Source organism: Mobula hypostoma, chromosome 9, assembly GCF_963921235.1.
Source record: "Mobula hypostoma chromosome 9, sMobHyp1.1, whole genome shotgun sequence".
Taxonomy (NCBI): domain Eukaryota; kingdom Metazoa; phylum Chordata; class Chondrichthyes; order Myliobatiformes; family Myliobatidae; genus Mobula; species Mobula hypostoma.
Genome location: NC_086105.1, coordinates 105,171,382 through 105,188,998, shown reverse-complemented (window position 1 = coordinate 105,188,998; position 17,617 = coordinate 105,171,382). Strand labels below are relative to the sequence as shown.

Sequence of the window (17,617 nt, the reverse complement as noted above, 5' to 3'; positions counted from 1 at the left end):
ACTGCCCTTGGTTGAAGGTGACTTAGAGCCTCCACCAAAAAGTAGCAGCTGCTGTATCCACAGATTGAAGTCCGTGAACTATAATTACCAGCTCACAGACACCTCAATCTTTACAAAGGCCTGTCTGTAAAGATTTCTTTCTAAGGGAAAAGAAATCATAGGAAGGTTTTTATGAATACAAGGACACTATTCCATATTGGAGGGAGGGGTATAGACACTTGCGTTCACATATAGGGTGGCACGGTAGCATAGTGGTTAGCGCAACGCTTTAGTACCAGTGACCCAGGTTCAATTCCTGCTGCTGTCTGTACAAAGATTGTACGTTCTCTGCCTGATCATGTGGATCTCCTCTGGGTGCTCCGGCTTCCTCCCACAGTCCAAAGGTGTACCGAATGGCAAGTTAATTGTTCACTTAAGAATTGTCCAATGATGAGGCTAGGGTTAAATTGGGGGTTTGCTGGGCGGCGTGGCTTGGAAGGCCAGAAGGGCCTGTTATTTTTAGATAGCTAGATAGATGATAGATATTATTCATTAATTTCAGCATGATCAACTCTGCTTCTTGTCATGCCAATTACATAATAAATTGACCCAATTTCTTCTGCTAAGTAATTCAAAATGGTCAGGCACGTTGATCAAGTGTGGGAAATTCAAAGGATAAACACAATCTGTTAGACTGATTGACACCAATTTCCCAACAGGTGGAAACTCCACAAATTATGGACGAAAACTTCAAAATGCCGAATTCAGCTTTTTCTACAGATGTAATTGGGTGTGATGATTAGGAATTGGTGTTGGGATCGGCAGAACAGTAATCACATAGAACATAGAAGAGTACAGCACAGGAACAGGCCACTCAGCCCACAATGTTGTGCCAAACCAGCTAAAAAGCAAATGAAAAGCACCCAAACACTAATCCTTCCTACCTACAACCATGTAGATATCCCTCTATCTCTCTTACATCCACGTGCCTATCCAAACATCTCTTAAAAGCCTTTAATGTACAAACGTTTGTATTTGCTTCTATCACTATACCAGGCAGCGCATTCCAGGCATCCATCACTCTGAGTAAAATACTTACCCCACACATCCTCCTTGAACCCACCCCTCTCACCTTCCATGCATTAGACATTTCAACCCTGGGAAACAGATACTCTCTGTCCACTCTATCTATTTCTCTCATAATCCTGTAAACCTCTATCTGATCTCCCCTCAGCCTCCGGTGCTCCAAAGAAAAAAATCCCAAGTTTATCCATCCTCTCATGATAGCACATGCCCTCTAAACCAGGCAGCATCCTGGTAAACCTCTTCTGCACCATCTCCAAAGCCTCAACATCCTTCCTATAGTGGGGTGACCAGGACTGTACACAATACTCCAGATGTGGCCTAACCAGAGTTTTATAAAGTTTGACCATAACCTCCTGACTTTTGAACTCAATGTCGCACATAAGAAAAGCAAGCTTTTCATAAGCTCTCTTAACCACCTTATCGACCTGTGTCGCCACCTTCAAGGAACTAGAACTTGGATCCCAAGATCTCTCTGCTCAACAACCTTGCCTTTAAAAGCATATTGTCTTAACAGCTGTTGTGCAAGTTGGGCAAGATAAAACAGATCCCTTCCACTCATTGGACATTGGAAGGCTGAATAAAAACATTATTATTTTCATAAATGAATAATGATGAATTCATAAACCTAAATGTATAATTTAAATTTGCATGCTTCTGAAACCACTTGTCACATAATACTTATCAACTTAATCTGCTGCTTTGATTGATGGATCTCAATGGATCTATCTAGAAATTCCTTAAAAAGTCATACAAAACATTATTTTTGTGACTTTCATTTCATTGCACAAGTTGTAAATCTGATTTTTAGTGACTATACTTCTATGTATTTGGCTAGGCCACAGAATGTAAATAAGCAATAGATTTTTTTCCAATTGTACTGACCTGACACAGTAGCTGTCTCTTTCATTACATTGTTAAGTGATAAAATAATTGCTACTTTCTGCTCAGGGACTCTGGTTATGTTGCCAGACAGTATTATAGGACTCCCATGCTTTGTAAACTTGGCTTCCAACTGGGAAAAAAACATCTGCTCTCCATCAAGATTTTGAAAGTTGGTCCATCCCTAGAACAAAATCAGACATGTCATCAAAAGACTGGAATATTGAAACAATGAGCAAGGAATTCATAAGCCCAGGAGATACATCTTAAAATTGCATTACAGAGAGGTTCTGTGCCGAGCTGCCCCCAATCACCACAATGTTCCCAACTGCAATGTATTATAACCCAGAGGTATGAGCAAGTCAGCGATATTGGGGCACTTTCTTGAACTGCAGCTGGTATTTTGGTGGCGGGATTCTCACAGGACTATTGACCAGTGAAGAATGATTGATGATATGTTTCCAGGTTAGTACAGTAGAAACCTTTGAAGGGAGCTTACAAACAGCAGCATTCACATGAGTTTACGGCTTTGCCCTTATTGGTGGAGATCTTGTGTTTGGGAGGTGTAGCCTGGGCGAGTAACTGACATTCATTTTCTAAATGACACACAGGGCAGGCACAGAGACACCGAGTAGTTGATAGGGTGCCAATCAAGAGGGCAGCTTTTTCCTGGAAAGTGCTGATCTTCTCAATCGTTGAAGCTGCCGAGGAGTATTCCACCACGTTCCCAAATCAGGCCTGACAGCAGAAAGGCTTGATAGAATCAGAAGATGAATCACCTGTGACTGTTCTTGCAGCCGTGGTTTTGATGTGGCTGATCCAGTTAAATTCCTCGTCGGGGCTGATCCCAGGATGGGGAAGAGGAAGGGCTTTCCTTTCAATCTCGAAGACTTGTGAATTGGTGGGTTAATAAGTCCATAAGGCCATAAGTTATAGGAACAGAATTAGGCCATTTGGCCCATCGAGTCTGCTTCATCATTTCATCATGGCTGATCCATTTCCCTCTCAACCCCAACCTCCTGCCTTCTCCCCATATCCATTCATGGCCTGATTAATCAAGAATCTATCAACCATTGCCTTAAATATACACAGTGACTTGACCTCCACAGCTGCCTGTGAGAAAGAATTCCACAGATTCCTACTCCCTGGCTAAAGAAATTCCTCCTCATCTCTGTTCTAAATGGATGTCTCTCTATTCTGAGGTTGTGTCCTCCGGTCTTAGACTCCCGCAACATAGGAAACATTCAATCCACATCCACCCTACCGAGACCTTTCAACAATTAAAAGGTTTCAATGAGGTCACCCCTCATTCTTCTGAATTCCACTGAGTGCAGGCCTGGAGCCATCAAACCTCACATTATAAGCCACTATAAATTGCCCTTGGTGTGTAGGTGACTGAGAAGATCTGAGGGAATTGATAGGAATGCAGGAAGTAATTAGTGTAGAATTAGTGCGCATGCTTCACGTACAGCACAGACTTGCTGGGAAGAAATAGCTGATCGTGTGCTGTATGATTCAATGACACCTATCAGTCTACACTTCTAAAACTAACGATTGCTGCAAACCATTGTGATGGATGGGCATATTTCAAGAAGTCAAGAGATCAATGGTTTTGGTAGTCACACTAACCTTGAAAAGGGGTTGAAAGTGATAAACACCCACTAGGAGGTCCTCCAGGCAATGTGGAACCCTGAGAACCAAGGGCACCAGAGATAGAGGGTCGTCAGGAAAATAACCACACGCAGTTATGTCTGGTAATAGCTTCACATACATGCTCCATTAATTCCTCTCTTCCAATACAAGCATGGCAATGCTGACATACCTTTGTTTTAACACTCATTTCACACCCTAAACACATAAGGTTATTCAATTTTTATACATGTGCAGCTATTCAACTATAGGGGGCTGGAGATCTGAAGTGGACCTAGCCTATGATATGTCATCTAGAGGAAAGGGCACTGCAAATCATAGCCCTAGGGACCCCAGAGACAATACATCACCCCCAACTCTATGCACAGGAATACTGTACTGGACTGACAGAAGCTGCAGAGGGTCGTAAATTTAGTCGGCTCCATCTTGGGTACTAGTGTACAAAGTACCCAGGACATCTTCAAGGAGTGGTGTCTCAGAATGGACATTATTAAGGACCTCCAGCACCCAGGACATGCCCTTTCATCACTGTTACCATCAAGTAGGAGGTACAGAATCCTGAAGGCACATACTCAGCGATTCAGGAACAGCTTCTTCCCCTCTGCCATCCGATTCCTAAATGGACATTAAACCCTTGAACACAACCTCACTTTTTTAATATTTCTGTTTTTGCATGATTTTTAATCTATTCAATATACATACACTGTAATTTATTTTTTTATTTGTATTTTTTTCTTCTATATTATGTATGGCATTGAACTGCTGCTGCTAAGTTAACAAATTTCACGACACATGCCAATGATAATAAACCTGATTCTGATTCTTATCTTATGGATAAGTCTTTTATGCAGCACCTTATTAAATGCCTCTGAAAATCCAAGTAAATAATGCCCATCTGTTCCCCTCTATCCACTGCGTTCATAAAATCCTCAAAGAACTCCAGTAAGTTTGTCAAACAGGACCTGTCTTTGCTGAATCCATGCTGCGTCTGCCTGATGGATCCATTTCTTTCCAGATGCCTCGCTATTTCTTCTTTAATGATAGCTTCAATCATTTTCCCAATTACAGATGTTAAACTAACTGGCCTATAGTTACCTACATGCTTTTTCAAACAGTGGCATGACATTCGCCATCTTCCAGTCTGCTGAGACCTGCCCAGGGTCCAGAGAATTTTGGTAAATTATCAGCAAATTATCATCAAAACCTATGTTTTCAGCCACTTCTTTCAGTACCTTGGGATGCATTCCATCAGGACCAGGGACTTATCTATCTCAGGCCTACAGGTTTGCTCAGCATTCCCTTACATTCCTGTGTTTATCTAAATGACTCCTAAAATCCCTATCACTACTCCAGGCGGCACATTCCAGGCATCCTTGTAAAAAACTTGCCCCTCACATCTCCTTTGAACTTACTCTGTCTCACCTTAAATGCATGTCATCGGGTATTAGACATTTCAGCCCTGGGAAAAAGGAGTTGTCTATCAGTGTCTCTCATAATCTAATAAGCCTCTGTCAGATCTTCCCTTGGCCTTTGCTGCTCTGGTGAAAGAAATCCAAGTTTGTCCAACCTCTTGTTACAGCACATGCCCTCTAATCCAGGCAGCATCCTGGAAAACCTCTTCTTCATCCACTCATTCTTCCTATAATGGGATGACCAAAACTGTACGCAATACTCCAGATGGAGCCACACTAGAGTTTAGAAAGCTGCAACATAACTGCCTGACTTTGAAGTCAGTATCTCAGCTGAAGGCAGGCATGCCATGTGTCTTTTTAACCAGCCTATCAACCTATGTAGCCACTTTCTGGGATCTAAGCTAAGGACTCGGACCTTAAAATCTCTCTGCTCATCACCTTTGTTAAGGGGCTTGCCCTTAACAGTGTACCGTCTCTTTATAATTGACCTATCAAGGTGCAACACTTCATACTGGCCAGGTGAAAACCCTATCTGCCTTTTCTCCGCCCATAGCGGCAACTGATCTATATTCGTTTATTTATTGAGGTACAGCATGGAATAGGCCCTTCTGGCCATTCAAGCCATACTGTCCAGCAATCTCCTGATTTAACCCTAGCCTAATCACGGGACAATTTACAATGACCTATTAGCCTACAACCAGTCTGCCTTTGGACTGTGGAAGGAAAGCAGAGCAGCTGGAGAAAACCCACACAGTCACAATGTAAGAATGTACAAACATCTTATGGGCAGCGGCAGGAATTGAACCTGGGTTTCCTGGACTAACAAGTGCTGTTCTAACCACTACGCTATCATGCCACCCTAATTGCACTGTATCCCTTACCAATCTTTGTATCATCTGCAAACTTACTAACCTACCACTTATATAATCCACCAAATCAGTTATATACATCAGAAACAGCAGAGGTCACAGTACTGATCCCTGCAGAACACCACTAATCACAGATCTCCAGCTAGAATACATCCCTTCAACTACTACCCTCCCTCTTCCAATGGCAGGCCAGTTCTGAACCCAAGTGGCCAATTCACCATGAATCCCATGCACCTTAATCTTCTGGATGAGCCTCCCATGAGGGACCTTGTCAAATGTCTTACTAAAATCCACAGAGACAAAATCCACGGCTTTACCTTCATAAATCAGCCTCATCACCTCATCAAAAAACTTGATCAAGTTAGTAAGACACAACTTGCCCCACAAAAAGCCAAGCTGGACCTCCCTAGTTAGGCAATGGTTTTCCAAAAAGTCATAAATCTTATCCCTAAGAATTCTCTCCAATAGCTTCCCCACCACTGATATGAGATTCACTGGTCTATAGTTTCCAGAATTATCCCTAGTTCTCTTCTTTAATAATGGAACAACATTAGCTACTTGCCAGTCCTGTGGGACCACACCTGCGGCTAGAGAGGACATGACAGTATTGGCGAAGGCCCTGGAAATCTCATCTCTTGCCTCTCTCAATAACCTGGGGTATATCCCATCAGGCCCTGGGGACATCTATCTTAATGCTCTTTAAGAGACACAACACTACCTCCTCTTTTATCTTGAAATGCCTTCCCTATCCTCCAAGTCCTTCTCCTTAGTAAAGACTGATGCAAAGTACTCATTTAGGACCTCATCCACATCTTGCACATCCAAGTAAATGTTCCCTCCTTTATCCTTGAGTGGTCCAACCCTCTCCCCAGTTATCCTCATGCTCTTGATTGGTTCATGCTCTTTTGAAGCTTGGCATAAAACAAAATTGGGTTGGTCTACTGTATGTCTTCTACTTTAACACTACTGAAGCAATCTCATTTTATCATTCCTAATGGGCAAGTCTGGAAGTGGCTTATGGGGAACATTTTGTTCTTAGACATATACAACACAGAGGGAGTGTGACTGCACAATCCTCTGTGATTCATTTTTATGAGAAGTATGTTAATGTATTGTATTCATCTTCAAGGCCAGATGATAACATTCCAACATCCAAATCAGTATCTGAATATCACTGCAAATGGCAAAGTAACCAAGGACAGAATATGTCTCTGTGCCCAATCAATAAAGATTTCCACTCATGGAATCAGACCTCCAAGTTGAAAGGGACAATAACAAGAACCTACCTTAACACACCAGGGGAACACAGGAGCTGTACATATCTATTTAAAACAAGCATTCAGGAGAGCAGTTTGACAACTGTACCTTAATATAATACAAGTCTCTGCCGTTAATGAGAACTTCGAGCTTTCCTGTGTGAGTGTGTTTTATTTTTGCAATTTCTCCTGCAAAATCAAAATACAGAGTGTTAATTGTGTGCATAATAATTGCCAGTATTGTATTCTAAACTTTTCCTAGAGCTTGTTGCCAAATAGGGAATCAAAAAACTATTTTCTGTAGATCAGTAATCTATTAAAACTTTATTGCACAGATGTGGCGCTGGATCCTGCCCCAAACATCGCAACATACTAAGGATTAAGTTGCAATAAAAAAAGAAAAAGGACAAAAAAATTTTGTTATCATAAACCAGTTTTTTATTCAAAATAAACTGATTAGTGGTAAATATGATCTTGTTTTAAAGAATGAAATTGGTCAAACATTTTCCCCAGTTAGATAGCACTTTTTAAAACAATTCCAAAGCACTTTACAATTCTGTTATTGTAAAATCTGACTCCAAACCTCAAATATTGGGACAGGTGAATAAAAGCTGGTCAAGGTTACTCAGCAGAGTGCTGATGATTGCTAGGATGAGTAAGAATATAAACAACTTTATTAAACATTGAAGGAGAATATCTACACCCTTTACACTTTGTGACTGAAGTAAAAAAAATACTCCAGCATTTCTTCCTCTTCCTTACCTCACTTTCATGCTGATAATTGTTTTCAACTACAATAGAATGAAACAGGAGGTAAAAAGCTCCCAATTCCAGCAGAACAGTGCTGAGACTAGTTGAAGCATCATCATCAGCTCCTTCATTGTGTACTGGGGATTCTACATTGCATCTTTCCCTTTGGTAGGATTCTCATCGATTGGGTAATAATGCAGTTAGGAACCTTATAGACAACCTCTGGGATCATGGCTTTTAAACTTAGGTAATACATTGCTCATTCCCTCTGATTGCTGTATTGGAGGGAAATGAGGAATTGCTGTGCTGGTGTTTCACAGAGATATGGTTCACTTCAGACACACCAGATAAGAAGATAAGATCCAAGAGCTTCTCAATATATTAGTTGGACTGAACTGCTGATTCGGAGAAGGCAAAAGGTTTGGGAGGCAGTGGGTCTGTGTTTCATGATAAATTCTTTGTGGTGCTCAGATGTAGCAGTCTTGTCGCATTCTTGTACTCCAACCTGGAACAGCTAATAATTAAATGCTGACTTTCTACGTATACTTACCAATGAGTTCTCTTCTGTGATGCTGACTGCAATTTACATATTGCTAATTGCCAATGTTAAGCAGACACTCAAGATACTGAATGCTGTGATCAGCAAACAAGAACCAGCCTACCCTGATGCCTTTCAAATCATTACTGTGGACTTCAGTCAAGCTTGTTTGAGGAAATCTCTGCCCAATTATTATCAGCATATCACCTGCAGCACCAGGGGTCCTAACACATTTGATCACTGTTACACTACAATTAGGAATGCCTACCGCTCCATGGTAGACTTCATTTGAGTAAATCTGATCACTTAGCTGTCCTCCTCCTACCTGCATACAGGTGGAGGCTAAAGAGCAAGGCTCCAGAGGTACGGGCAACCTCCTTACCACTCCTCTGGGAGGTGGAGGAGTGGCTACAGGATTGCTTCAAATCTGTGTACTGGGCTGTCTTCAAGGGCTCATCAGAGGATCTGAACTAATATATGATATTTGCCACGGACTTTACAAAAACAGTCATGGACAACCGTGTGTCCACAAAATCATTCAGCGTCTTCCCCAAGCAGAAGCTCTGGATGAACCATGAGCTCCACAATTTACCGAGGGCCAGATATCTGGACATCTTGTATTTAACTTGGTCACTAGAACTGAATACAACTGAAGTTTAATACAAGTAGTCCAGGTATGATCTCCAGAAAGCCATCTCACATGCAAAGTGATAATTCTGGACCAAACTTGAATGACTGAAGGATACTTGACAACTGTGGCAGGACTAGAATGCCATCACCTCCTACAAAGTTAAACCAAGTGACAGGGGTGACAACAAGGCTTCGCTCTCACATGAGCTCAATGCCTTTTATGTTTGCTTTGACCACCAAAACATGGAGGCACTTTCACAAACTCCCACAGCCCCCAAAGACCCTGTGATTTCAGGCTCTGAGGCCTATGTGAGTGCATCTTTCAGGAAAGTGAACCCGCTGAAAGCATCTGGCCCAGGCTTGGCACCCGGCTGAGTACTAAAGACTTGTGCTAATCATCTGCTTGGAGTGTGGACTGATATCTTTAACTTCTCTCTTTGACAGTCTGAGGTATCCACCTACTTCAAGCAGGCTTCAATTATACTGGTGTTTAAGAAGAACATGGTAACCCTCCTCAGTGACTATCATCCAATAGCACTTTCATCCACTGTGATGAAATGTTTTGAGAAGCTGATGATGAAATATATCAGCTCCTGCCTGAGAAGCCCTCCAGTTTGCCTACCAGCACAACAGGTCAATACTAGGCACGAAGAAATCTGAACATGCTGGAAATTCAAGCAACACACACAAAAAATGCTGGTTTACGAAGCAGGTCAGGCAGCATCTATAGGAAGAGGTACTGTCGACTTCTCGGGCCAGGACACTTCGCTGTCCCAGCCCAAAAAGTCGACAGTACCTCTTCCTATAGATGCTGCCTGACCTGCTGCGTAAACTAGCATTTTTTGTGTAGGTCAATACCAGATGCTATTTCATTGGCACCTCACTCAATCCTGGAACATCTGGGCAGCAAAGATGCTCTTCATTGACTACAGCTCAACATTCAATACCATCAGCCCCTCAAACCCAATCAATAGGCTTCAATGTCTCCTTGTGCAACTGGATCCTTGATTTCCTCACTTGCAGACACCAGACAGTTCTGATTGGAAACAGCGTCTGCTCCACAATATCCATCAGCACAGGTGCACCACAAGGCTGTGTGAACAGCCCCCTGCTCTACTCACTTTACACTTGTAACTGTGAGAATAAGTCCAGTTCGAATACCATATTTAAGTTTGCTGGACAACATCACTGTTGGTAGTGATGACTCCGCTTACAGGAGGGAGACTGAAAATCTGGCTGAGTGGTGCCATAACAACAATCTCTCATTCAATGTCAGCAAGACCAAGGAGCTGAACATTGACTTCAGGAGGAGGCAACCGGAGATCCATGAGCCAGTCCTCATCAGGGAATCAGAGTTGGAGAGGGTCGGAAGTTTGCAAAGTTTCGGCATGTTACCTAAAACTTTGACAAACTTCTATAGATGTGTGGTGGAGAATATATCGACTGATTGTATCATGGCCTAGTATGAAAACACCAATGCCCTTGTACAGAAAAGCCGACAAAAAGTAGAGCATATGGCCCAGCCCATCATGGGTAAAGCCGTCCCCACCGCTGTGCAGTGGTGTCACAGGAAATCAGCATCCATCAGGGACCTCCACCAATCAAGCCATGCTCTTTTCTTGCTGCAGCCATCAGAAAAGTGGTACAGGAACCTCAGGACCTGCAGCACGGGTTCAGGATCAGTTATTATCTCTCAACCATCAGCCTCTTGAAACAGAGGAGATAACTTCACTCAGCCCCTCACCAAACTATTCACACAGCCTATGGACTCACTCACAAGGACTCTTCCTCTCATATCCTCAATATTCATTGCTTATTTATTTTTATTATTACGTTTTCTCTTTCTTTTTGTATTTGCATAGTTCATTTTTTTTGCAGATTGGTTGCTTCTCCATTCTGTTGGGGATGGTCTTTCACTGATTCTGTTACATTTCTTGTATTCACTGTGATTGTCCGCAAGAAAATTAACCTCTGGGTTATATATGGTGACAGATGATAATAAATTGACGTTGAACATTGAGAAGTAAATTATTATGAATTTAGTTCTACTGATCTTGATTACTCATATCACTTACACAAAATTTTAAGAATTCAATACATTTGAAGTTACACAGCCCAGCTCACCAACTATTGTTATCATCTTCCTTGGATGAACAATTTTGGCTAATAGCTTCCGTTTGGGGTAGTTCATTTGAAAATCGATGGCTATGTCCCTTTTGACTTCTGACTGTGGAGTTCCCATATAAAAGTGTAGTACAGCCTCAGCTGGAAACCAGGTGTTCTTCTGGAAAAGAAAATTAATTTGTTAAATCATTGGAGTGATTTGTTTGTTTAGCCCATACTTGGGAGAATGAGAAAAAGCATACGTGTTAACAGTAGTTATTTTTGAGTTGGTACCAATATTTTTTCAGCACAATATGCCCAGATATTCTATAATTTGCCATTATATTTGAAGGTTATTTAAGTTCAGGCCATGTTTACAGGATCTAAAAATTACAAATTAGCATAAGATTTTGAACATAAAGACCATTGGGAAATATTGCCAAATAAAAACAGAAAATGCTGGAGGAACTCAGCAGGTCAGGCAGCATCAATGGAAATGAACAAACAGTTGACATTTTGAGCTGAGACCCTTCATCGGGACAGGAAAGGAAGATGTCAGAACAAGGTGGTGGGGAGGGTGGGAGGAGGGGAAAAAGGACAAGCTAGAAGGTGATAGGTGAAACCAAATGGATGGGGGAAGAGGGATGAAATAAGAAGCTGGAAGGTGATAGGTAGAAAAGGCAAAGAGCTGGAGAAGAAGGAATCTGATAGGAGGGGAGGGGAAAAGAGGAGGGGAGACCATGGGAGAAAGGGAAGGAGGAAGCGATAGGAAGGTGAGGAGAAGAGATAAGAGGCCAGAGTGGGGAATTGAAGAAGAGATTCAACACAACATGTAGTATTTGAGGAGACAAACAACAGAATGTACTTTTTGAGAGAATTTCTCACAATCATCTCTGTAAAAGAGGTACCAATAGGAATTTCATATCCAAATGAGAAAATGTCAACTCAGAGAAACTAGCAAATTATTCAAAGTAAAACATAACAGGATGTGAGTAATTACAAGCATCGAATAAACTAGCACAGCTGCATAAAAGTCATCAAAACATAGAAAATAATAGTTAGTTTTACTGTGTTTTGAATCAGACAGCTTTTTTACCTCCTTCACTACTAGCAATCTGACTTGAATACATGCCAGTCCTGCCAGAACCTGCTTCCAGCTCCCTGTCAAGGATTTCAGATTGCCATTTTGAAAACATAATCATGTTTGAAGTGATGGGCAGTTGCAACACCAACAAGTAGACAGGGTAATGTCTTGCCTGGTGTCAGTTTTACTCTCCAGCTCCTCAGCCTTCTTACCCTCATTGCATAAGGAGTGTAAACACAGATAGCCAGGAGTGAAATACAGCATGCGGCGGTACCCACTGTCAGAAGGGAACTGGGGAATTGAGTTATTTCTCAAGCCATTAGCTTATTTTATAAAGTCTGTGAGCCACAAGTTTCAGCCAGTTTCTAGCCAAGTGATAAATTAAATTGGACATGAATTCTTTCTCTGACGTTCAAGCAGGCTGGAAAACATGCTAATTCCCTACATGAAAGCAAATCAAATGGAACGATATTGGGAACAAGAATTCAGAGAACTTCCTAAGGTAATCCAGAAATGGGCAGAGGGGATAAATATTTTTATTAAACTCTCCTTAGTGGCTCCATCATTAGGAAAACCATTTTCATATACTTTACATAAGAGACGGAGGGGGGTGGAACTTTTGCTACTCTGCCTGATGTTCCTATCTTTAACTCTAGAAGTGCTCTGATGTAGACGGGTTCACCTTACTGTTTTCAGAACTATTCAGTAGTTAAATTGGATAGCTCAAGAAAGGTGATTAAGCAAATGGAGTACATTAATAATCGGGCAGACAGTATGCCAACTTCCTTCCTGGTCATTTCATTTCTGCTCCCAGCCAACACCAACTCCACTGTTTGTTAGCAGGAGACCAACCCTGGATCAATAGTTCCGTGCTAGCAGCACTTACAGCGTGACATCGAGTTACATCACTGGAGAACAACTAGAGCTCTAGGAAAGCAGCTACGATCTGCGCAAAGCTATCAAGGCTGCGAAACAACAATGTAGGGAGAAGACTGAGTCAAAATCCACAATGAATGGCACATGTGACTTGTGGCAAGGGCTGCATATCATCGCAGACTTCAAAGACAAACGTTGCGGTGCTGCCAACATCGGGGTCTCTCTCCCAGGTGAGCTCAATCACTTTTATGCTCGGTTCGATGTCACTAACTCTGAGTCTCTGAGGAAAGCCACCGCTACAACCAGCAACCTGGTCATCTCTGAGACTGAGGTACACAGATGTTTCCAATGAGTGGACAGTTGCAAGGCTGCGTGACCGGACGGCATCCCATGGCGAGTACTTAGGATGTGCACAGCACAACTGGCAGGTGTGTTTACAGACATTTTTAATCTCTCCCTCTCCCAGTGTAGAGTGCCCTGCTGCTTCAAATTATCCACCATTGTCCCTGTACCAAAAAAGACCAAGGCAATATATCTGAACAACTGGCATCCTGTTGCACTCACCTCAATAATAAGCAAAAGCTTTGAGAGGCTGGTCAAGGATTAGATCTGCAGCTTGCTACCATCCAAACTGAACCTCCTACACAACCTACTGGCAAACCAATCGACAGATGGTGCAATAGCCACTGCTCTACACACCGTCCTTACACATCTTAGAAGAAGGATGCTTATGTGAGAATGCTGTTGATGGACTACAGTTCAGCATTCAACACCATTCCGGCTTGACAAGAAACTCAGAGACCTCGGCCTTGACCCTGCCTTGTGCAGGTGGATCCTGCACTTCCTGTCAGATCGCCAGCAGGTTGTAAGAGTGGGCTCCCTCACCTCCAACCCTCCTACTCTCAATACAGGAGCCCCTCAGGGCTGCGTACTAAGTCCCCTCCTTTACTCCCTGTATACCCATGACTGTGTTGACACCCACAGTTCCAATCTGCTAATTAAATTTGCGGACAACACTATATTGATTGGCCTTATCTCAAACAATAACAAGATGGCCTACAGGGAAGAAGTTATCTCTCTGACACAGTGGTGTCAAGAAAACTACCTCTCCCTCAATGTTGCAAAAACAAAGGAGCTGGTTGTAGATTACAGGAGGAAGGGAGACGGGCTAACTCCTACTGACATCAATGGATCTGGGGTTAAGAGGGTAAAGAGCTTCAAGCTGCTCAGCATCCACATCAACGAGGACCTCACATGGTCTGTACACACCAGCTGTGTGGTGAAAAAGGCACAACAGTGCCTCTTTCACCTCAGATGGTTGAGAAAGTTTGGTATTGGCCCCTAAATCCTAAGAACTTTCTACAGGGCACAATTGAGAACACCCTGACTGGCTGCATCACTGCCTGGAATGGGAACTGTACCTCCCTTAATCGCAGGACTCTGCAGAGAGTGGTGCGGACAGCCCAGCGCATCTGTAGTTGTGAACTTCCCATGATTCAGGACATTTACAAAGACAGGTGTGTAAAAAGGATCCATAGGATCATTGGGGACCCCAGTCATCCCAGCCACAATCTATTCCTGCTGCTACCATCCGGGAAGCGGTACCGCAGCATAAAAGTCAGGACCAACAGGCTCCAGGATAGCTTCTTCCACCAGGCCAACTGACTGATGAACTCACGCTGATCTGAGTGTACTCTATATTACAATGACTGTTCTATTTATTATAAATTACTATGATTGCACACTGCACATTTAGATGGATACGTAACGTAAAGATTTTTACTCCTCATGTAAGAAATAAAGTCAGTTCAATTCAATCCAATATTGTGAGTGGACACGACCAGCTGAAGCTAGCCTGCATCTCCTAACTGCACTTGCCATGAGGTCAGTGGAGCGAAAGCAAGTGCTGGCTGGAAGTGAAGATGAGCAAGGACGCAGTGAATAACGGTAGAATGTCGGAGAGAGCAGACTTTTATTGAGCTTGTGGGAGGAGGTAGAAAGTTGTAATGTCAGGTACCTCTCCTCCAATTAGAGACATTAAAGGCAGGGCACCAGATACATGTGAAAATCAATGCCACATGCTGTGGGGACTCAAGACCTTACACATTCCCATCGACTCCCCCAGATTCTACCACTCACCTACACAACAGGGGTGATGTACGGTTGCCAATTAACCTACCAGCTTGCGTGTCTTTGGGACGTGGAAGGAATCTGGAGTACCCAGAAGGGTCCAGGCCTAGATCTGCGCCATGTCATTCTCCACGGCTGACTGCATTCTCCTCCACTGACACATAGTAGCTGTCACATCTGCTATGTGGTGATCACTGGAACAGAACCAGGCTTGGCCGAGACACAAAGGAGTTGGCTTTTAAGGAAGTGCACATGGATGACAGGCTGTGTTTTGAACATGGCCTGATCTACATTATAATTTAATTTCTGCACTTTGTGGCAGCTTAAGTTTAGGATTGTGGCCAAGCAGACGCTGACATAGTTTCAGAGGGGTACAAGGTTAGTGGCAGAAGATGAATAAAGTGACGCAGAAGTGCACCTAGTAGCACCAGCAGCTAAATTCAATCCTGACCTTCAGTTCTGTTTGTATGAGGTTTGCTGCTATCATTTTCACTATGCTTGTCTTCACTTGGTATTCCAGACAACTTTTGCATCTCAAAAACCTGTGGGTTCGTCAGTTAATTTGTCACTAAATCCAGTGGTGGGTGCCACAAACTTGGAAGAATTGACGGGAATGTAAGGATATTAGGTCATAGGGGAAATTATCAAGGGAATTGGATGCTCTGTGAGCTGAAATAAACCTCAATGAGTTGAATGATTTCCTGCTATGTTGTGAGGAAGGACGGAAACAAAAATATCCCCAGTTTTAGTCTAGGAGGAGCCAGATGTGAAACAAGCTTGTTACTGAAATCATCTTGATGGCCAGTGGAACTTTTTTTCTTGACCTTCTCTGATGTTGCAATTCCAGTTGTGACAGGCTGCATCAGTGAGGACATCATGGAGATATCGCATATTGTGATCACTGAACAATCTGAGTAAACATGGCCTCCTCCCCCTCACTCTTCCTGCATCTTGACCTCCTCTGCTTGCCCACTGCTCAGTCTGCCAGTTGTGTTGTACTATACAGAGTTTCTTCCCATAATCTGCAATATTAGCCCAGTGAGAACTTTTTCTGGCTTTCATAATTTTGCATAGCTGAGCACTAACAATAAAATAAATATTCTATCAAAGGTCTAGTTTTTGTTCTATTCACTGGAAATAACAGATTAAAAATCAATTCACTCAAAATAATGTTTAGATAATTTATCAGTTGGTTGTCAACGATTTCCAGCTTCTACAGATTTTTTACTTTTTTTTCTGTTTGAATTTTGTTTGGCTCCAGCTAATGTTTTCTGTGCAATTTAATAAGCTGGCAATTTAAAATTAAATCATCTCTCTGGATTATTTAAAGCAGAGGCTGTGTGTAGCCATGGCTGTGGTGTACCTGATGAAACATTTTTGAATTGGAGCCTGGAATTATTGGATACTCATTTCTGATCACAATTCCAAGGAGCAGAGGCTCAGTTCCCAGCCCATGAATGAATCTTGAGGCAATAGTATCTCAATTCCATCTTTACTACAATATTTTGTTCAGACCCTTGTCTTATTTTCACATGTTCGTATAACAATAGAAAAAGTGACCTGGCCCATTAAATCTAGGTTAGCTCAGAGAACAATCCCATTCCCCTGACTATTTTTCTGTAGCCTATTGCTTCCCTATTGCCACCCGATCCTATCACTGATCTACAAAGAAGGGATCACTTTCAATGGCGATTAACGTACTAACTCACAAGCCTATATGAAAGGTGAGGCTGAGGTCCATCCTGTGATGCGCTGGGACACATCATCAGTGATGTAACCTCAGGTCCACTGGATGTTTTGGGTCTTTCAACATCAGATATCCTTGCCCAGGTGTCCCAGCCAGGCTGATCAGGCCCTGGCTTGTGTCCCAGGAGCAATGATTCACAGGTCACACCTCTTGATCCAGAGCCATCTGGAGGCTCGCTCAGCAGCCTCTGTGGTGGTCCTGATAGCCTCCACAGTGCAGTGGAGGGAGTCGGTTCTGCACAGCAAGCAAAACCTCTACACCCTACCTCTACAGGCTCACCTCGTGCTCTCCAGTGTCTCTGGCATTGCTCTACCAGCTCTTAGTGTTTGGTTTCTTACACCCGAATGCCTGAACCTAGTCCTCCCAAGGAACTGTCCATTCTACCATGACCACCTGCTTTGAGGTTTCTGACAGAATGACCATGTCAGGCCTCAGGGAAGATGGCGTGATGAAGTCAGGGAACTTTAACTGCTGGCCAAGAACGACTTCCAGTTGCCAGTCAGACGCCGTGATGAGCAAGCCTGCTGGCGCTCTGGACTGAGGCTGTGGTTGGTCAGAGTACCCAGGGAGAAAAGTCACGTGGTCACAAGGAGAAGATGCAAACTCCACGCAAGCAGCAATTATAATG

At 42.9% G+C, this 17,617-nt stretch overlaps 1 protein-coding gene across 1 annotated transcript in view; it reads right to left on the bottom strand.

The window, feature by feature from the left end:
• Nucleotides 1-17,617, bottom strand: part of LOC134351914 (uncharacterized) — a 201,738-nt gene that overhangs the window by 158,976 nt on the left and 25,145 nt on the right. Inside the window, exons 7-9 of the mRNA XM_063058828.1 lie at nt 11,174-11,333; nt 7,241-7,320; nt 1,948-2,128 (exon numbers count right to left, since the gene is read on the bottom strand). Coding sequence (XP_062914898.1) covers nt 1,948-2,128; nt 7,241-7,320; nt 11,174-11,333 — 421 coding nt within the window. The remainder of the gene's footprint in view (nt 1-1,947; nt 2,129-7,240; nt 7,321-11,173; nt 11,334-17,617) is intronic.